Raw genomic sequence first — 23,086 nt, 5'->3', positions numbered from 1 at the left:
CACAGGCACATCCCTGCACACTGAGTTTTTCAATGCATGTGGAACACAAGAGTTTTTTCTAACTATGCAGCTACAGTCATGTGAAAAAGTTTGGGACCCCTCTCAGCCTGCATAATAATTTACTCCTTTCAACCCGAAAGATAACAGTGGTATGTCTTTCATTTCCTAGGAACATCTAAGTGCTAGGGTGTTGTCTGAACAAAGATTTTTAGTGAAGCAGTATTTAGTTATATGAAGTTTAAATCAAAACTGGCTGTGCAAACATTTGGGTCCCCTTGTAATTTTGCTGATTTGAATGCATGTAATTGCTCAATACTGATTACTTTCAACACCAAATTGGTTGGATTAGCTCGTTAAGCCTTGAACTTCATAGACAGGTGTGTCCAATCATGAGAAAAGGTACATAAGGTGGTCAATTGCAAGGTTGTGTTTCCCTTTGACTCTCCTCTGAAGAGTGACAGCATGGGATCCTCAAAGCATCACTCCAAAGATCTGAAAACAAAGATTGTTCAGGTCTCATGGTTTAGGGTAAGGCTACAAAATCTATCTCAGAGGTTTAAACTGTCAGTTTCAACTGTAAGGAATGTAATCAGGAAATGGAAGGCCACAGGCCACAGTTGCTGTTAACCCCAGGTCTGGCAGGCCAAGAAAAATACAGGAGCAGCATATGCGCAAGATTGTGAGAACTGGTTACAGACAACCCATCAGATCATCTCCAAATACCTGCAAGAACATCTTGCTGCAAATGGTGTATCTGTACATCATTCTCCAATTCAGCGCAATTTGCACAAAGAACATCTGTATGGTAGGGTGATGAGAAAGAAGCCCTTTCTGCACTCATGCCTACGAACAAGTTGCTTGTTGTATGCAAATGCTCATTTAGACAAGCCAGATTCATTTTGGAACAAAGTGCTTTGGACTGATGAGACAAAAATTGAGGTTTTTTTGGTCATAACAAAAAGCGCTTTGCGTGGCAGAAGAACAACAACCGCATTCCAAGAAAAACACTGCTACCTACTGTCAAATTTGGTAGAGGTTCCATCATGCTGTGGGGCTAGGTTCAGGGACTGGAGCCCTAGTTAAAGTCGAGGGTCGAATGAATTCAACCTAATTTCAACAATGCAGTCATGCAGAGGGGAGAAGTACAATGTTCTGGAATGGCCGTCACAGTCCCCTGACTTGAGTATCATCTAAAATCTATGGGATGATTTGAAGCAGGCTGTCCATGCTCGGCAGCCATCAAATTTAACTGAACTGGAGAGATTTTGTATGGAAGGATGGTTGAAAATACCTCCATCCAGAATCTAGACACTCATCAAAGGCTATGGGAGGCGTCTAGAGGCTGTTATATTTGCAAAAGGATGCTCAACTAAGTATTGATGTAATATTTCTGTTGAGGTGCCCAAATTTATGCACCTCTCTAATTTTGTAATGATGCATATTGCATATTTTCTGTTAGTCCAATTAAGTTAATTTCACTGCTGAAATACTACTGTTTCCGTAAGGCATGTCATATATTAAAAGGAAGTTGCACTTTGAAACCTCAGCCAATAATAAACAAAAATCCAAAGAATTAAGAGGGGTTCCCAAATTTTTTTCGTATGACTGTATGTACATACAATGCCGTGTATCGTATATGATGAAATTTTAAGCAAAGGCTAGTTATGTTGGTGCCAGAATGATAAACGAAGGGCTGACTGTGATCCAACATGTCACAAAAGTGCAAAATTGACATGCAAAAAATTTGAAGTGCATCTGTTTATCATGTAGGTCACCCACTCACAAGAATATTACACCCATCCTCCCTTTGCCTCTTATGTACATTCCACCCTCTTTTTTTTCCTTCTTTAAAGCGAGTGATGTCAAGCATAACTCTTCTTCCATCTGCAAAGTGTCACTATCTTTTTTGTGAAATTGTGAGGTATGCAACTTTGACCAAAAACTGTCACAAAGGAGAATGGTAATGCGACAATTGAATTAGCCACAGAAAGTATAAATGTATTTTGGCCACTGACCACATGTATGCTTTACATTGTGGTCTAAGCACCAGCTTTACATGCGAGTATTAGTGAGGGAACATAGGCTCTGATGTTCTGCTGGCACCAGTTTATCAGCCACTGTCACCACTAGACCTATGTGCATTACTTGCTGATTTTTCCCTTATTCTGTTTACAGTAACTTTTTTTAATCAAAACACTGGATCATAAGTGAAGACTGAAAGCTTACTGTTTTGTTGTTGCTTTTGTTAAATGGCCGATACAGGTATTCTGCTGATGCTGCTGTTCACAAACTTTGTTTCATGCACACATCTTTTGAAATTATTGTATCAAATTACCTCTAGGCTATGTGTATAAGGTGTGTATGAAACAAATTTTGTGTTAAATTGGAGCCAGTCCCCGAGAGATCTCATCATGTATATGTGAATAACCCACAATTCGAAATACCTGACATAGTTATGGTCTTGGGCATTTCAGATTAGGGATACTAAATCTGTACTTCTAATACATCGATTAACCAACCAACAGTATAACTTGACACCCATCGTATTACAAAATTTCTTAGGCAAAGCCAGGTACCTAGCTAGTTATTATGTTAACAGTAAAAGGATAGTTAGATGTACTAAAATAGCATAAGATGTTGTAAACTATAGAACAATTTTAGTTGTTTTACCAATCTTTTATATTGACCCTGAAGAATACATGTTTAGTAACCATTCATATCTATCTAATGGGAAAACTTGTGAGCATACGAAGACAAGAATGTGGAGAAATTGACCTGTTTATCTACCTAATCAAAGTTTAAAATTTTATAAATGATGCAGGTATTTATAGGTGTGCAGGTTTTTGGTGTGTGGGGTGTTCATAGTTCCTCCATTATAAAATCAATAAAGGCCCTTTTCTCCTATTCTGTTGGAAATATTTTGTTTCAGTCGCATTTACTAGTCTTGGCCTGCAGTTAAGTTTTCCAACCGTATTGTTCATCTTGTTTAATTTCAGAAATAACCTCCAGATATCTGTTTATTTTAATTTTTAACAACTTGGGGGGTGGGGGAACCTTGAGTGCTTCACAGGAAATAACAGATATGGTTGCACATTGCTTTATCATTGTGTTCATACAAGCTACACTTTTTTGTTTTGTTTTTTTTTCTTTTGTTCATATCGACATATCTGGAAATTAATAGTTAAATTAAAATAGCTCACAATGCCTGGACAAACGACAGATTTCCTCTCTAAATCCATTCCTGATTTCCCCATTGCCCTCTAACTTCTGTAACAAAAAGGACATTCATAATCAGCTTTTGAAATGCAATCAAATATATTTGATATTTTCTTTACTACTAGTATTTCTGTTGTGCTCAATGGTCTGTTTTTGTTCTTTTACATAACTTAATCTGTCTCTTAATGTTTAAGATTTGTTTAAATCTTAATTGAGCTTCACTGGAACTAGCTTGATTGAGCAGCATTGCATTCCAAAGGTTAGGAAAATTGTGGGGTGTTTTTTTTTTTGTTTTTTTTTTCCTGAAAATTCATTTAAATCAGCATATAATATGTGTTTATTAGTAATTTTAATCTTCTTTTTCTGTTCATCTTTGCTCAGGTAGAGGATGAGGTTGACGCGCTCAATTCACAGTGTTTATAACAAGTACAATGGCTCCAATTCAGATTGCCGCTAGCCGTGGCTATTGACTACGTACAACGACAGGTGAGCTGATACAAGAAACTATTGTTAACATCAAAGTAAGATCATCGTTAAGGGTGTGTGTGTGCGGCAATGTAAGAGTAGACCTGCACCCCAGAAAAAAAGTCTAGTAAGGGTTGAAAATGTAGATTTTTAAGCAGAGTAAAAACAAATCTTTGGGTAAAAGACTTCTGTGCATTGTTGCTGTTGAGAAGTGATAATATTTTTGTTGTTTTTGTATTTATTTTTTATATTGATTGTAATATTTATTTTAAGAGTACACTTACTAAGTCAAGTGAACAGTCCCTTCTTATCGATAGTTGAAATAATGAACTGTGTTCCTTATTTCTGCATAGAAACTAATTTAAACATTAAAAGTATTTGATTTATATTCCATTAGAGGCTAGTTGTCTGAATTAGAAGAGGCAAGGAAATAGAACTCTGTATGTAGTTGGGTTCAGGATTGTGTGAAACACCAAAAACATTTATTGATGCTATTAACATTTGTTAGAATTTAGGTAGTGTTTAAAAGCTGAGTGTAACAAAGATCATAATTTGTTTTCTTTTTTTTATCTTAATTGTTAAGATTAAAATATAACTGCTGTTGAAAGTTTTAGAATTTAACTAGTTAATTGCAGAGTCTGTTATGATCAGTCATATTCCATTAATTTCTTCAATGAAGATCCAGGTATATAAAAACAACATACTTCCCGTACTTTAAAGGGAGTAAGCTACTTGATCTTATAATCTATAGCCAGACAATGTCTCCCAGTGTTTTGCTTCACTTACTGGTGCTACAAATTTATGTTTTAAATTTAAAAAAAAAATGTAATCTTGCTAGTATAGTTAAATTTAAATATGAAGCTAAATTATCCAGGTTAGCAGATTATCCTACTGACCATTAAATTATTGTTCAATTAGTAACTCTTATTAATTGCACTTTCACTGAAAATTAATAATTCTATAGGCCTTGAGTCTTAAGATGCATTAGGCCCTTCAATATGTGATGATACATGTGCAAGTTAAATTTGGCTAGCTATCTTGCAGTAGTTTATGCAGAATAAACAGAAGAACCAATATACCTTTCATGAAGGAGATTTTGGTGTACTAGTTGACTCATTACTGTCCCTCAGCCAGATAATGTGTAGAACAGTTTAAAAGAACACTTGTGTATAATAAATGCTTTTGATTTGGTCACATCTTAAATACTGTGCACATTGCGTCTTTCTAACAAAAAAGGTAAATAACTGCGCTAACGATAGATGCAAGAAACGAAACTTGTAGACTTTCCCAATTGGGATAAGAATATAACAAAACTGGTGTAAAATTAGGAAGGGTGAAAATATGTGGTTAGGTTTAAAATTATATAAATAAACCTATTTTCAGATGGACAGTGATAAAAAGATTCAGAGTTGGAGAATATTTCTGTATTCAAATAATGTGGTTTTCCTAGTTGTACTGTATATTTGAAAATTGGAGGTTTGGATCTCATGATCTTTTTCATTCAGCTAATAAGTCAACAGATATATTTGTTTATAGTCTTTTTCAGTGAAATTTAAATACAGCAAGTTATCCCTTGATTGTTTATGTAATTAATGTGGTATGTTTCCATTTGAATTTAGTGTAATTGGTCATTTTTGCTTTCTTTAGCTTCACTGCTGTGGCATCCATACTTCTCAGATTGGAAAAAATACAAGCTGGTTTATTGACGCCAAAAACAACAGTGTCCCCCACTAAGTTGTTGCAAAGCAAATATCAGCAACTGCACAGGAACTCTAAGCCGTCCCGGGGACTTGTATCCAGAGGTAATGCAAATTTTGTTTTTTTTTTTTTTCAGGGTTTTGTATGGGTCCTTTCTAGTTTTGCAAGAAAGCCAATGGGGATTTAGAAAAATAATCTGGAAAATTTAGAATAAAATCAGTTGTGTGTAACTTAAACCAGTGTATAGTTGGAGCAAAACCAGATTAAGAGTCCTGCCAAAGGTCTCATAGTACCGATAAGTAAACTGTTAGCCGTGTGGTTTAAAGTCTAATGGCCATAGTCACTACACCATCATCTGCCCTTTCAATTAAATCCTTATACACTGTACTGCTGTTCATTAAGATAAGTATGTATCCGTTATCTATAGTGGTATCCCCTGATTTTCAGTTTGAAAATATGTTTTAATAATGCTTACATTCCAGGTTTTTTATGGTCAAATATGTTTACTTTTATTTTTAACTGTAAATGTAAGTCTTAATTGGAATTATTGAAGTTTAAAAATGGTATGCTCAATCCAGCATGCAGAGAAAAGGGTGATTTATTAGAATGTTGATCATATTGAGCAATTGTTTTTGGAACAAGTAATTAAGATAAAAGAGAGAAGTTTCAGGGATCATGTGAAGGTTAGTAAAGTGCAGTTTGATTTCAGGTTTGGAAAGGTAACAACAGATGTTACTGTTTGTTGTGCAAATGCAGGAAAAACGTCCTGATGGGGGGGCAAATTCCATTATTATACCATTTGTAGATCTTGGAAAGACAGGGTGTCACGAGATGGTGAGTTGGGCATTGAGAAAGATAAGTGTGAATAAGTGGTTAGTGTCTGTGGTGATGTCAGTGTATGAGGAAGATTGAATAGTAGATGGGACAGCCAATGGAAAAAGTAAAAGTTGTGAGGTGACTGTGGGGCTGTACTAGCATCACTTCTCGAGACCACAGTTTTTTGTGATAGTAGTGGAGGTGGTAAACCAGAGAAATTTCTAGATGACTGAAAGTCTGAGCTCTTGTATATTGATGATATATATTGATTGCAAAAAGTGAAATGGATTTAAAGGAGAAGATAATAAAATCAAAAGCTTGTTTCGAAGGTTAAAGGCCTCAAAGTAAATGCAGGAAAGGCCAAGTTGATGGTTGTAGGCGAAGGGGCAGGAACCATTGAAGAGATGGGCGCATGGCTCGCGAGGAGAGGAAAAACTAGCTTAATCCAGCTCATGGGTTGTCAGGAGTGGGTACAATAGGCACTGTGCTGTGAGAGAACTAAATAAGGTAGTTTCAGCATGTCGAACTAAAGTCCAGAAATGATTGGGTGAAGATGTGCACCAAGATAGAAGTGAAGGGGATTAGACCAAGAGGAAGGTGGTATGAAGAGATTTTGTCACTCCAAAAATGCCCATGGCTATGGAGAGGGGAGAAAAAAAGATCTGGGGAGTGGCCGGCTCATCTGGGTAAACCCAGAAACTAGCCTTAAGCTGATAATGATGAAATGTGTTATTAGTGTTACCTAATTTTACAAAGATTTGCTTTGGTATATTCTTTAATTACAATTGAGCATACTTAAAGACTAAAATTTCATGAATGTGTTTGAGTGGTCTTAAATTGAACAATTCCAACTTTTTTTTTTTGCAGGGGTGTGAAGCTCTTGTTGTGAAGAAGCTTCAAGAAATTATGATGTATGTTATTTGGGCAGCTTTAGCATTCGCCGTCATTCAGGTAATACAGCTTAGAACGTGAAAGATGTTCAATCTGAAATTTGTGTTAAGAACACAGGTTTATTTTTTTGTTAGCTTCGTAAAGAGAGACAATCAATTTTTAGTTTAACCTTGTGCCCAGTACTGCTAAAATATTGTTTGGAATCACACAGTGCTCTGTTTGAAAACACATTATTTTGGAGAGGGGAAATTAATGTGTCTTTTGCAAACCATGTTTGTCAGAAATAGTTATGTAATACAGATAATTCAGCAATGTGTACCTTTTGGTAAAAAGAATTAGACTTAGATTAAATCCAACATAATAAAAATGAAATGCAGCATTATCCTGAAGGTATGCTGCTCTAATTTAATTTTTATTTGTAACTCCATGGTATTAAAAGTATGTGCATGTTTCAGTTTTGCCAGGAGGGTTCCCTCTTAAATGAAGAAAATTGCCTGGGCCATATACACTGATCAGCCACAACATTAAAACCACTGACACGTGTAGTGGTTACAGTGGCACCTTTCAAGGGATATATTAGGCAACAAGTGAGCAGTCCGTTCTTGAAGATGATGTCCTGGAAGCCAGAAAAATGCACAAACCCAAGGATCTGAGCAACTTTGACAAGTGCCAGATTGTGATGACTAGACAAATGAGTCGGAGCATCTCAAAAACACCATGGGCCTCGTGTATAGCGCCGAGGGTAGAACTCACACTATAACATGGCGTAAGCACAAAAGCGGGATTGTGCGTACGCACAGAAAAATCCAGATGCAGGAATCTGTGCGCACGCAAAATTTCACGTTCTTCCACTACATAAATCCCGATCCGCGTGAAAAGTAACGCACGTGCACGCGCCTTCTGTCCCGCCCCAACTCCTCCCAGAATTATGCCTCTTTGAATATGCAAATCAATATAAGTAGCCTTCTGTGAAAAGACAATGGGAAAAGCACAGGGGAAAATATAAGAATTTCAGCGAATACCAAGTGGAGGCAAAGGAAAAACGTACTATTTGTTGGTGTAAACAGTGGTATAATCAACAAAAGAAAGTTGATCGAGTGACAGAGTGTCGGAAAAACTCGAAAGATCAAATTCACAAAGTCGCACAGTGCCCGAAATAAAGAAATCACATATCAAAGTCGCTGTGAAAAGGCGAGTCGTAGCCCACCGTCTGAGTGTCATATGAAAGCGTATTAGGGTACAAACAAAAAACATAGGCACACAGTGGGAAAAAAGCACGAAATGTCAACTTTAATCTCGAAATTTCCACTTTAATCACGTAGTTTATTTTGCCATTAAAGTAGAACATCATAAACTTCATTTAAAATCGTTTATTTTACTAGTTTCTCAAGTAGCATGTTAAAGTCTTTTTTCTGTATTTGATCTTCTATGTGCTCTATGTGTGTGAATCACTACATGCTTCCGTTCTTTCTCTTTCTCCGACAGGACACAGAATGCATTACATTCGAGATATTACAGCTCTCTGAATAATTAAAATACTGAGATGTATATGTGATATCATTTTCATGATGATAGGAATGAAAGCATGTTATTAAACATGGGAACACGGTGGCGCAGTGGTTGTTCATATCTCACGCAAGAGGCTTGCGGTGCCATGTGCGACCTTCGATGAAATAATTTATTACAGAAGTACTGTCTCTTTCAAACGTACTAACCTCCAATTCCTGTCCATACTTTTCTTTCTCCAATCACCACACAATCAGCTCTGTAATAGACGTTAAGCCATTTGTAAGCTTAGAACGCCGATTCTTCAAAACTTTTAAGGAACATTGAAATATCTTCGTAGTACATGTTTAATTATTCTATTCGTCTATCCTTCCAGTGTCGCGTCAGCACCAGCAAGAATACAGTGCAAGGCAGGAGCTATCCTTGAACTATACGCTGCAGCACCGTGTCCTCACATGTTTAATTATTAACAATACAGATTATTTAAATGAAGTTAAAGTTTTATCTGTATACTATAAGCAACATATTTTGCTGCATTTCATCTTAAAAATGATACTGTCATCATACGCGCTTTATAAAGTAGCGCAGGTTGTGCAATATTATAACTGTAGTGCAAGTTTACAGCGAGGTGATTGTACTTATAAGTACAAACAGTTCTACAAGGAGCACTTGATGGACTGATTGAGTGCGTTTATAGTTATTGGGATGAAACTGTTTCTGAAACGTGAGTGAGAGTACTGTAATATGGAAAAAGATGATCCGCAGTGGCAACCCTTAACGGGAACAGCAAAAAGAAGAACAAGATGCAGTGAGAGTAACAACGTTAAAGCAGTTATGGTATTTGGAATACTATGGCTATTCCCTGGCCCATTATATTGCTACATGTTAATTACGATCAGATGTATTACACTAATAAACAATATGCAGTTAATTTCAGTGTATTTGATAAAGCCGCCTTCGTGGATGTGGATCTAAGAAAGAAAGGGTTATCACACAGGAACAGTAGCACTGCTTTGACGCTGGGTGCCGCCATCTGCAAAACCGAGCGGAGAAATTGCGTACGCCAAGGTATGAGTTACCGTGGAAATGTGCGTGGCTTTTACGCCAAGTTTTAGGTTTATACATCGCGATTTGAGCGTGGAAAGGTTCGTACGCAACATTTCTGGTGCATCCGCACCGTTTATACGTGAGGCCCCAGGTCTTGAATGAGTGTTTCCCAGTACGTAGTGGTTAATACCTACCAAAAGTGGTTCAAGGATGAACAAACCCTTTGAACCCGGGCAGCGATGGGTTGCCCAAAGTTCGTTGATGCTTTTGCAGAGTGAAGGCAAGCCCGTTTGGACTGATCTCATAGAAGGGCTACTATAGCAACAAATTGCTGAAAAACCTAATACTAGCCATGAGAGAAAAGCTGATCCCTGTCCACCACCGAAAGTGCCTACACTGGGCACATGCGTATCTGAACTGGAACAATGAAAGAGGGCCGCCTGGTCTGATGAGGTCATGTGTTGGACGAGCATTGTTTTTTTTTTTTTGGAAGGGATGGCAGCAGGATACACCGTATAGGGAATAGGCAAGCCGGCAGAGGCATTGTGACACTCTGGGCAATGTTCTGCTGGGAAACCTTGGGTCCTGGGTTTTCATGCGGATGTTACTTTTCCCATGTACCACCTACCTAAAGATTATTGCAGACCATGTACGCCACCTTCATGGCAACAGTTTTCTTTCATGGCAGTGGCCTTTTTCAGCAAGATAGTGCACCTTGCCACACTGTAGTAATTGTTCAGAAATGGTTTGAGAAACATGACGGGACAGTTCAAGGTGCTGGCTTTCCTCAGAATTCCCCAGAGGCTCCGTCCAATCAAGCATCTGTCCAATCCATGGAGGCAACATCTCATAACCTACAGGACTTGAAGGGTCTGCTGATAACGTCTTGTTGCTAGATACCATATTGCAACCTTCAGAGGTCTTGTGGAGGTCCATGCCTTGATGGGTCAGAGTTGTTTTGGTGGGCACAAAGTTTCCGGTCGCTGCACTGTAGCAGACCTCTCAGTGCATCTCTCCATGTTTTTGTACTTGCTTTTTGTTCATAAATCGTGTAAAATTGTTTTCTTTTACTAGTTTGCAAGTAGTTATTTTTATAAAATGCTTTATAACATTTGCGAAAGTTTATTTTTGATCATTATCGCCTTTGGAATCCAAGAGGGACACTAACGCACTACCTGCGCAGGAAATCCTGGGTGTGTGGCCGGCGCTGTTCATTTACAGCCGGGGATGCGCTGTTATCAATTAGACCTGCTACCAGTTACTCCACGTGTATTACTAATATACCGGACGAATTCAAATCTTTGAAACCCAGAAAGCGAGGAAAAAGAGTGTGGAGCTAAGTGTACATCTGAGACAAAGAAGTTTTAAAACACCTTTGCCAACCATCAATCATGAGCAACGCACAGTCCTTGCGAAATAAACTGGACGAGCTGAGAGCATGTGCGATACCTTCACGAGTACCGAGAAAGCTGTCTGATGTGCGTTACGGATGACCTGGTTTAAGAATTCAGACTCTGATACAGCAGTCGAAGTAGATGGATTTGTTTGTGTACGGCAAGACAGAAATCCAGTGCTTCTGGTAAGCAGACTGGTGGTGGGGTCTTGCCTTTACATTAACAAAAGGTGGTGCAGGAATATCACTGAAAAGAGCGCATCTGCACGCCAAATATTGAACTACTCACCGTCGGACTTTGCCCATTACTATCTACCACGGGAGTTTAATCAATTATTTGTGACAGTCGTTTACATTCCCGCCGCATGCTGATGTGGGAGCGTGCAGCTGTATCGATTCTTGAAACTGCTCATAAACTAGAAACCAAATCGCTGGGGGTCTCATGTATAACGCTGTGCGTAGAACTCACACTATAACATGGCGTAAGCACAAAAGTGGGGAATGTGCGTACGCACAGAAATATCCAGATGCAGGAATCTATGCGTACACAAACTTCCATGTCCTTCCGCTACATATAAATCCCGATCAGCGTGAAAAGTAACGCATGCACCTTCTGTCCCGCCCCAACTCCTCCCAGAATTACGCCTCTTTGAATATGCAAATCAATATAAATAGCCTTCTGTGAAAAGACAATGGGAAAATATAAGAATTTCAGTGAATACCAAGTAGAGGCAAAGGAAAAAACGTACTATTTGTTGGTTTAAACAGTGGTATAATCAACCAAAACGAAGTTGATCAAATGACAGAGTGTTAGAGAAACTCGAAAGCTCAAGTTCACAAAGTCGCACAGTGCCTGAAATAAAAAAGTCTGTCACATATCAAAGTCGGCGTGAAAAGGCGAGTCGTAGCCCATGGTCTGAGTGTCATATGAAAGCTTATTAGGGTACAGAGAAAAAAATAGGCACATAATGGGGGGAAAAAAGCAAGAAATGTCAACTTTAATCTGGAATTTTCCACTTTTATCACATAGTTTATTTTGTCATTAAAGTAGAACATCATAAACTCATCTTAAAATCATTTATTTTACTAGTTTCTCAAATCCCATCGTAACTAAAGTAGCACGTTAAATGCTTTGTCTGTATTTGATCTTCTATATGCTCTGTGTATGTGAATCACTACATGCTTCTGTTCTTTTCCCTTTCTCCGACAGGACACAGGATCCATTACATTTGTGATATTACAGCTCTCTGAATAATTAAAATACAGAGATGTATACCGGTGATATCTTTTTCTTGGGGATAGGAATGGAAAGCATTTTATTAAACATGGGAACTCACGGTGGCGCAGTGATTGTTCATGCCTCACGCAAGAGGCTTGCTGCCCATGCGCGACCTTCGATGAAATAATATATTACAGAAGTACTGTCTCTTTCAAATGTACTAACCTCCAATTCCTGTCCTTACTTTTCTTTATCCAAATACCCAATCGCCACACAATCAGCTCTGTAATAGACGTTAAGCCATTTGTATGCTTAGAATGCCCGATTCTTTCCAAAACTTTTAAGGAACAGTTGAAATACTTCTTCGTAGGTACTATCCGTCTATCCTTCCCAGTGTCGCGTTAGCACCAGCAAGAATACAGCGCAAGGCAGGAGCAATCCTTGTGAAATAGCTAGTGCTGCGGTGCCATGTCCTCACATGTTTATTAACAATACAGATTATTTAAGTGAGTAGTTTTATCTCTATAATATAATCAACATATTTTGCTGCATTTCATCTTAAAAAATGAATTATAATTTAAAAAATATATAAGTGTTGCAGGGTTGTGCAATATTATAAACTGTAGTGCAAGTTTTACAGTGAGGTAATTGTACTTTAAGTACAAACAGTTCTACAAGGAGCACTTGATATGAGTGCGTTTATAGTTCTTGGTTTAAACTGTTTGTGAACCACAAGGTCCGTACAGGAAAGGCTTTGAAACATTTGCTTGATGCTGTATACCGATAATTCTCTTTCCGATCAGCTGCTGCTGTAGATTCCCACTCAGAATACAGTGATATAAATACTCCCGAGTGGTGCAGTGAGAGTAATATGGAAAAAGATGATCGCCTGTGGCAACCCTTCACGGGAGCAGCTGAAAGAAGAAGATGCAGTGAGAGTAACAACGCTAAAGCAGTTATGGTATTTGGAATACTATTTCCCTGGACCATTATATTGCTACAGGTTAATTACAATCCGATGCATCACACTAATAAACAATATGCAGTAAGTTTCATTGTATTTATAAAGCCGCGTCAGGAATGGTGGGGTCTAAGAAAGAAAGAGTAACTACACAGGAACAGTAGCACTGCTTTGACGCTGGGTGCCACCAGTCTGCAGAACCGAGCGGAGAAATTGCGTACGCCAGAGTATGAGGGACCGTGGAAATGTGCATGACTTTACGCCAAGTTTATGTTTTATACATCGCGATTCAAGCATGGAAACATTCGTACGCAACATTTCTGTGCATACGCACCCATTTATACATGAGGCCCCTGGTTCTTTCAAACTTTGTGATGGGTGATTTAATTTATGCAGTGCTGAGTCAATTATTACCAAATTTACCATTCAGTATGTGAATATTAACACTAGAGGGGACCAAACTCTTGACAAGTGCTATGGAAACGTCCCTGATGCCTACATATCCCATCACAGAGCAGCCCTGGGTGCGTCTGACCACGTCGTTATTCATCTACTCCCCGGAGTACAAACAGAAACTGAAACAAGAAGAACCAGCCATACGAACAACACAAAACTGGTGCAAGGACAGTGGTAGAGGAACTGCAGGAATGCTTCTCCAGTACAAATTGGGATATGCTGATATCCTCAGTCACTGAATGAGGCCACTTACACTGTTAGCGAATATATGAAATTCTGTGAGTCTATGATCATATAAGAAAAAAACTGTCAAGTTGTACCCAAACAGTAAGCCATGGATCACTAAAGAGGTTAAAGCATTACTATTGGAAAAGCAACATGCACATCAAGAAAATAAGATAGAAGATAAGCGAATTTTACAGCAACAGGAATAACAGGTTAATTAAACACAAATAAAAAAAATGTTTGGGGAAAAAATCGAGGTGGTTTTAATGAGTAACAGTCCAAAGCAGGGGAAGGAAGGGACTAAAAACAATTACAGGACTGGCACTAAAAATGTGAATTTTCCAGCTGACAAAAGACCACAAGCTTTTAGCAGATGAACTGAATAACTTTTTTGCCAGATTTGAAACAAGTGATTTCTGCACCCAAAATACAGAAATAAAGGAGATGCTTTATAAAAACACCAGAAATTCTGCTGTATTTCTGTGTAAATATGTATTGTCTAACTGCCTTACCTTAACCTTTCTTGTTTCTATTTCTCTGTTTTATTTCATTCTGTCTGTTATTAGATGCAACTGAGAAGGCAAATTTCATGTTTTCTTATAGAGAAAAGTCAAGCAAAATGACACCTTTTATTGGCTAACTAAAAAGATTACAATATGCAAGCTTTCGAGGCAACTCCAGCCCCTTCTTCAGGCAGGGCCTGAGTTGCCTCGAAAGCTTGCATATTGTAATCTTTTTAGTTAGCCAATAAAAGGTGTCATTTTGCTTGGCTTTTCTCTACATTCATAATGGCTAACACGTACAACACCCTAGTAACTACAGACATGTTTTTCTTGTGGTAAACATGACTAAATAAAGAAACCTTAAACAAGGGCAACCTAACAATTTTAGGCCAGGTGATTGTAGTGTTGTGGCTAATCCAGTATAATTGTTTTGTGATTTAATCGTAATCACGTGATTACTGAAAACACTTTTCCCAATGTAGCGATTCGATTAATAAGTACAGTCTGTCCTGTTTCTGTATTAAGTGGCACACTTCAGGTACCTAGTGTATACTGTTAACTACTTTTCTGATGGAAGAAAATATATTTCAGAGAGGTATAGGAGTCCACATTTTTGTTTTCCTTTTCCACCAGTGTTCTGATCTTGCAATTTACATGTGTTGGCAAATCCTGTTTGTTCCAAATAGGAGCTCTGGTGTCTAATAAATCCATTGCTCTTTTCTTACACTAGTGCACATGCAGTGCAAGTGGCTCTGTTTGATCCCACAGGAAGTGCAAATCTTGCTTGACCTTAGTGAAACTAAGCAGAAAAAATGTCATTAAATAATTTTCATATTTTGTTTACATGACATCCCTGCCACAATCTTGTCTGTGTGAAAATGTAATAAAAATACATTACAAAAACATTATTTAAATGGCTTTGCTAGAAGTGAGCTATTATATTGTACACATATTCCTGAAAATTTGAATGTACATTTTAATATATTGAAACAAATATATTTATTATATCATAATTATTATAAAACATTTAGATCTTAATCTAGTGTAGGTGATTGCCTTAAATCCCACGTTGATGTCTTTGTCTATCGTGTTCTGTGCACTTTCCATGCAATGGGTACACTGTCATCTCTCTCTGTCTCTGTGTGTGTGTGTGTGTGTGTGTGTGTGTGTGTGTTGTGTGTGTGTGTGTTGTGTGTGTGTGTGTGTGTGTGAACTAAATTCTGTCCTTTTTGCTGTAATTCTGGGGTACACACCATCTCTATTATATATACTTGTGCCAAGTTGTCCTTTACTTAGTGTAGGGTTAGGGATCTCCAGAATGTGTAACATAATCTAGCAACTGGTGACTCAATATTTACATTAGTTTTACTTTTAAAGATCATCTTCTTTAACTGAAAGCCAATACATTTTTTTAACAGAAGTGGAGAATAATTTAATTAATGATATATAATATCTCCATATATATAGTTATTTAAAATCGGGCTGTTATAAGCTATGAGGTGGTTTTTTTTTTTTTTTTGTTTTTTTTTTTTAAATTGCGGTGATCCACAACACAGAACTAATAACTTGGGGTCTTCATTTAATTTCAGCACAAAAATGAATTAAAAAGCTGTTATTTTTTTGTTAATGTGCTTGCTATTTTGTGCTTATATTGCTTTAGTACATAATTTCAAACTTTGAATTTACTTGTCCTAGTAGTCTACTTCAAGCAGAGCTACAAAACCTAGACCTGCTAGGCTCAGCAATAATTCATAAGATCAGGTTGTGGGGAAAGGTCGTCATTAAATTAACATAAGGGGTATGCTTTTCACAATGTAACATTATCTGCATTGTTTCCCTCCGTTCAAACTCTTTTTTGTGGGATACATTAGACAATATGAATAGCCCAGCATGTGCAAGGCGTTCATTGGGTTTCCCACAGGCGCTATCCCCATAGTTTCTTTAGCCTCCTAATTAGATGCAGTGACAGCTACTTAAAGACCCTGAGATGGTTTTCTACATTTCAAGCTAATGCACTGTAGAGCTACCATTTATAGATAGGAAAATGGTAACATTGAAGTAAAAGTTCTTTATGTATACACTTTTACCATTTGGCTTATTGTACAAATACCCTTATAATGTAAAAAAGTGGTGTTTGTGAAATTCCTGGTATCTAAAGCCTAAAGTCCTAGTTATTAAATTCTAATTCTTCAACAGAAGGGGATACCTCTCCAAGAATGAGTAGTTTATTAATGTAATTATTTAAAGACTTTACTAATGTAATTTGAATGCTAAAATATCATTTTTTGTCTTTTCCTTTTTAGTTGCTGGGTAAGTTATGTGCCTGCATTGTATTGTGCCGGAGAAGCAGAGATCCTGTGTATGAACTTCTCATCACTGGAGGGAAACTTACGCATAAAGGATAACTTACTTGTGTCTTTGTGAAGTGGAAGGGTTAGATAACAGGGTGGCTTATCTGTTAGAATAAGCCGAAGCACACCTTGCACTACACCAGACCTGCTGAAGTGTATACTGGTGATGGGGATAAATAGCAAACATATTTATTTTTTGTGCTTTAAGTTTGGTGTTCCAATGAATTTTACATTACAGTTAGCCTAATTGCAATATTAATGATAGTAAATATGTCATTATTGGAGGGGTAGGGCGGGGGGGGTTTGGGGGGTCCGGTTCAACCTGAATATTTGCACATATAAATTCTGAAGGATTTGTAAGACAGAAATTGAAGCCCACTCCTCAAATTACCTTTTTTGTAAATTGTATTTAAGATATTTTATAACTGTAAATACCAAAAATGCGAAGTCCTTTGTATAAGGGTCCCATTAAATATTGCTATGTACATATCAGTTAGTTTGTCCTGCCCATCACCAGTTTCCTTTACTTAATATACCCACTGTCTGTTTGGTGGAAATTGTATCTCAAGTTTTTCTTTTGAAAGAGACAAGGTAAAACACACACTACTCTAAACCAGTACAATCTGAACCAGAGACCTTTACAACCTAAATATTTGATCTCCAGTAGCTGATGATTCGTACAATATGTTGGCTTTATGGAAGTAATTGAAATGCACTACATGTTCAGTACTAAAATGTTTAGTTCTGTTAAGTTTGTTTGGTATTTTATGTGTGCAGGGTTTTTTTTTTGTTTTGTTTGTTTTTTTGTTTTTCCATTCACAATTGTTTGATGTGTACCAGTTACAATACTGATTTTTAAAATTAATTGGCAGGAGGCATGTAGCCATGTAGAATAAGAAAAAAAGTATAATTAAACTGAATTAATGTGTATATAGGTTTGAATGCAAATCTTTCAGGGGAAATAAATGTATATGTCATACACTCATGTGTCCTTCTTTAACACTACATCACTTATTTATTTTGAAGTGACTGAATAGTGTGGGAAGTGGCACAGTGGTGCAGCTGGTTAACCCTGTTTTCTCACAGTTCCAAAGTTCTGAGTTTGAACAGTGTCTACTCATTTTTTGTCTGGAATTTGCTTGTTCTACCGATTGTCTCAGTAGGGTTTTCTCACCCAAAATGTGCCAAAGTTTGTTGGCGGCTATAAATTGGTTGAGCAGTGGCATATGTGCATGAATGACCATGGTCTGTGATGGACTGGTGCCCTGTCCAAAACAGGGCCCTGCCTTGCACCTAGTGCTCCTTGGATAGGCATTTGCTCAAAATGATCCTGAATGGGGTGAGCAGGTTAGAAAATGAATGAATGGATGGAGGCATAAGTGTTGTAGACACTTGACTTGAGGAAGAGCATAACGCAGTTGTGCCTGCTGTCTCTGACATGCATTATTCTTTTCAGTATATTAATTTTATTTTTAAGGTAGTAAACTGGCTATATTGTATGCTGATTAATAATGTAATTTTAATAAATATACTGCTGTTGTATTATGTATCGGAGACTTAAACACCAAGCTTCCTAGTCTTTCTTCTAGCATCGTTCAAGTGATGATTTTTCATTCAAGCAAAAGGGTCTTTAGGAATTATGCTATAAACTCTAAAACGTTGGTACAGCTGAATTAATATTTTAAACTGTTTTAATTCAGTTCAGCTCAATTTATTATTATTGTACTTTTCAGCTAGTGCAGAAACGATACATTATAGCATATAAAGACCATAGTGTAGCACACACAGGTTATTAGGCAAATCAATGCCAGTGAGTAGTAGAAATTAATTAAAATAAGCAGTGGTATCAAATTAAAAAATATAAACATACAACATGTCTGTATAAGTAATTGAATTGAAAAGTAGTCAACATCAAATGGATAGTGCACACAGAGTTGTGTTCAGCGCATCAGGGAGTACCACTGCTATGAAGGTTTGTATGTGGTCTGCAGCAATCTTTTAAGTAGGTGGTATGTGTCATAGCAACATCCACATGAATGCCAGGACCCAAGGTTTCCCAGCTGTACATTACCTAGAGCATTATACTGATCTCCACTGGCTTGCCTTCTTTACATAGGGCATCATGCTGCCATCTCCTCCCCAGGTAAATGATGCATGCACAATTTCACATGGTCTGGGTGGAAAAAAAATGTAATTAACTAGACCGGGCCACTTTCTTCCATTGCTCCTTGCTCTAATTCTTATGCTAACTTGCCCAATATACAGTAGGTGCTCTTGGTGGTGGACAGGGGTTGGAATGAGCACTCTGACTGGACTGCGGCTAGGTAGCCCGATACACAGCAAGCACCTAAGTACTGTGTGTTCTGACACATTTTTCTCAGGGCCAGCATTACATTTATTAGCAATCTGTGCTACAGTAACTCTTCAGTGGAATCCGATCAGATGGGCTAGCCTTTGCTCCCCACACGCAACAGTGAGCCTTGAGTACCCATTGATTCTGTCATCAGTTGTCCTTCCGTGGACCACTTTTGACAGATGCTAACCACTGCATACTGAGACCATCCCACAAGACCTGCGGTTTTGCAGATGCTCTGACCCAGTGATCTAGCCATCACAGTTTGGCCCCTTTCAAAGTTGCTCAGATCATTACGATTGCAAATTGTTCCTGCTTCCAACACATCACCTTCAAGAAGTGATAGGTACCTTTTGCCTAATATATCCTACCCCTTGACAGGTGCCATTGTAACATGATAGGTGAAGTGAATAACATTGATTGTCAGTGGTTCTACCATTGTGGCTGATTGGTGTATACTTTAAAAACTAACCTTTGAGAATAATTTCTGTGAGCATGTCTGATAGAGAAAACTCTACTTAAGTATTAAGTTCTTTTATAAGTAATAACATATACAGTACTTTGCAAAAGTCTTGGACCGGCATGAAACACTTCTTTAAAGCTTTTTTATGGTTTAAAAAAACAGTGAAATGAGAAGTTTCATACCCTCTAGCCTTTAAACTTATTTTCACACCTAATCTGGACCAATTTTTTTTCGCTCTTTTTCTTCACCATTGTCCAGTTTGTTTCAATAGTCTAGCTGCCAGAACTCCAGAGTTCCACTTCCTTGAGGAGGATGTGTCTTTCCATCATACAGCAGTAATTTTGTGCAATATGCCTGGTTATACTGTGGTTAGGGTTGTGGGAGGGTTATCTGACTCAAGTAAATAAGAATGTCTGTTAATCAAAGTGAACTAAACATGCAATCCAATTATGTGTTCACTGGAGGTCTGCGGCTAGACCCTGCTCATTTGTTTAAGTAGATGTGAACATGTCATTCGCAATGCAGTATGAATTTAAACAGCCGCACCGAAACCTTTTAGAAACAGTGGGGCTGTACCAAATGAACCTTGGAGCAGTTCACATGAAGTAAAATGTGGTCTGGAATGGGACTGATCCAATGATAGGAAACAGTGTGAATTATGGGTAAAATGTGTGGTAATTGTGTTAATCAGTCTACTCCATTGCTGCCAGTAATTCAGCAATCAGTGTCATGCAGTGAAATGAAACTCGCCTGATATTTCTACTGCCTACATAAAATTAAAGCACATCACCTTGGCAGAGCATTCTGTTTTCTGTAGAGACACCCTAGATGAAACATTTCTGTAGCGTGTGAAGTACTAGCACATAATTTTTATGTACTCTTCTATTTAGCAGATAGGCTTTTTGTCACAGAGCTGCATTTCTTTTAACAAATCTCATAATTGTTGCAAATGTAGCAATGCAAAAAGCATAGCTGTTGCTGACCCTTTGTTAGGATTATTCCTGGTGTAAAAATAGTTTCTGCCCAATGAAAGATGTCTACGACACACCCATGAGGTGTTTGATATGTTCTGGTTTGCTTGCAAGTTTGCTTTGAGAAACACAACCCAGTTAACTGGAAATTGAAGGAACGTAATTGTTTCCTGATTCTGTGCAGAAAAAATTGGCTAGGAGTTTGGAAATGCTTTAAAACTGTAATCAGTTGTCTTAGGACAAACTGCCCGCAGATTTTGTTATAAAACTGAATGTCAGTGGACCTAAGCATCATGGAAGAACTTTCCAAAGTTCCACTGCATACTTTGGCTATCACACTTGCTTCATCCTCTTCAGGTAATCCTGGACAGTCTTGATGATGTGAATCTGACGCTTGTTGCAGAATTCCTTTATCATTTTTTTATAGTTCTATAAGTTCTTCATGACCTTGGCTTGTGTGTTTGGGATTATAATGAAGTTTGAACCGATCAGATGCCTCCCTAATAGTATTGTTTGATGAAGGAGAATCTTTTTATATTTCTCAGTGTTGAGGATTCAGTTAATTCTGTCCAGATCACCAGCTCTATTTACAGAAAACCAACCTCTAACCTGTAGGGAGCATTTCCTGTGCTTAACTTCTGGCTGCAGAAACACATTTATGTAGAGCTCTCTCTCTCTCTTCTACAGACAATCTGCCTTCTATTTGAGCCAAAAATGTAGAATTTTAACTCAACATTCAAGACCACTTTTTGCTATTGTTCAGCACCCCTGTCCTAGTATTTTTGTGCTTGCGTGAGTCTCTTAGCTTTGTTTCCATTTCAGAGGATTGGCTTTTTGGCAGCAAGTCTTCCATGAACACAACTTCTGACAAAACTTGTCCAGACTTTAAAGGTCCCTGGACAACACACCTTGAAACTACTTTCTCCCATGAAATTAATTTTCTTCTTATGTGAGAATCTGCTCGTGCAGGATGACCATGATACATTTTATTGCTATGATCATTCTTTCCATAGTGTAAGAAATGATTTGAAGGTTAAACTTTCACAACTTCCGTGCCCTCAACTTTCAGTTTAGTTGTTCTTTTCCCAGTTTGAATTAGACTATTCAACTTGAAATGAAATGGGTGTAGAAGGAATCGCCCAAGTCATGATGATTGTTAGCAGTGGTTTGTTACTTTTTTTTTTTTTTTTTTTTTTAAATTATCCACAAATCATTTTCACATTTTATTGCCATACAACATTGAATCTCAGTAAATTGAATTTTGTTTTTTTGACATTGAACAACAGAAAACTCTGTAATGTCAAAATGAATGCAGACCTCTGCAAAGTGGTCTAAAATAATTCCAAGTATAAAACGCAGAGTAACTGAAAGCACAATTATTCACCTCCTTCAAGTCAGTATTTAGTAGATACACCTTTTTCAGCCATGACAGCCTTGAGTCTGTACGCATAGGTCTCTATCAACTTTACATGTTTGGACTCTACCATTTTCCTCCATTTTACTTTGCAAAACTTTTAAAGCTTGGTCAGGTTCCATGGTAATTGTCAGTGAACAGCCTTTGTCGAGCACAGCCATAAATTCTCATTTGGAGTGAGATCTGGATTTTAACATTATCGTGGTTTTTAAACCTTTCCTTATGTAGCTTTGGCTTGGGGTCATTGTCTTGTTGGAAAGACAAATCTTCTCCCAAGGTGCAAGTTTCCTGCAGACTGTATCAGGTTTACCTTCAGAATTTCCTTGTATTTTGCTGCAGTCACCAAACACTCAAAAGCCTTCAAGTGCCTACTGCAGAGAAGCACCCCACAGCGTGATGTTGTTACCTCCATGCTTCACAGTAGGAATGCTGTGTTTTTGATAATGTGCAGGGGTTGACTTATTTAACATGTTTTTTTTCTGTCTGCCAAAAAGCTCCACTGTATTCTCATCAGACCACAGAACCTTCTTCCAGCTGACTTCAGAGTCCCCCATGTGCCTTCTGACAAATTCTAGCCAAGATGTTGAGCATTTTTTCCCAAAAGTGACTTCTTTGTTAATCCACCATGAAGCTGAGACTGGTGAAGCACCCTGGCAACAGTCGTCTGCTCAGTCTCATCTGCTGTAGCTTGTAACTCATTTGGAGTTCTCGTAGGCCTCTTGACCACCTCCCTCATTATTTTTCTTCCTGTATGATCATTCAGTGTTTTTGAATGACTTGCTCTTTGTAGATTTACAGATCTGCCATACTATTTCCATTTCTTAATGACTGATTTAACTGAACTCCCAAGGCATATTCTGACCTAGGCTTAGATGACTCATGTTTTCTTTTCTCCATCCCCTGACTTGTCCTTTTCAATTAGAGTTGCTTATGGTTTTCTTTCACCTTCATTGTGTAGTTTAGGTCACTATACAGACTGGCCAAAAATTTGCTCTTGCAGTTGGAATCCCAGATAGGTGCCCTTCACTGAATGAATGGAGATCTATTGCAGAGATCTAGTTTCAATATGATATTAAAGAGCCTTTTACTGTTGATCAGTGTCAAAATAAATCCCTGAGATTCAGTGTTGCATAACAAC

General features: G+C 37.8%; 2 protein-coding genes across 2 annotated transcripts in view; both read left to right on the top strand.

The window, feature by feature from the left end:
- Positions 1-17,728, top strand: part of tspan3a (tetraspanin 3a) — a 48,424-nt gene extending 30,696 nt beyond the window's left edge. The window contains 7 exon segments of the mRNA XM_051920361.1: positions 3,598-3,615; positions 3,617-3,667; positions 3,670-3,702; positions 5,329-5,406; positions 5,409-5,483; positions 7,063-7,146; positions 16,700-17,728. Of these exon segments, the coding sequence (XP_051776321.1) occupies positions 3,598-3,615; positions 3,617-3,667; positions 3,670-3,702; positions 5,329-5,406; positions 5,409-5,483; positions 7,063-7,146; positions 16,700-16,801 (441 nt within the window). The 3' untranslated portion in view covers positions 16,802-17,728.
- LOC127526110 (craniofacial development protein 2-like) overlaps positions 1-23,086 on the top strand; it is a 1,015,936-nt gene that overhangs the window by 738,127 nt on the left and 254,723 nt on the right. The window lies entirely within an intron of this gene.

The sequence above is a fragment of the Erpetoichthys calabaricus genome, chromosome 17 (genome assembly GCF_900747795.2).
Source record: "Erpetoichthys calabaricus chromosome 17, fErpCal1.3, whole genome shotgun sequence".
Classification (NCBI taxonomy): Eukaryota; Metazoa; Chordata; class Cladistia; order Polypteriformes; family Polypteridae; genus Erpetoichthys; species Erpetoichthys calabaricus.
The sequence above is the reverse complement of the archived record's forward strand: the minus strand, read 5'-3'. Positions and strand labels throughout refer to the sequence as shown.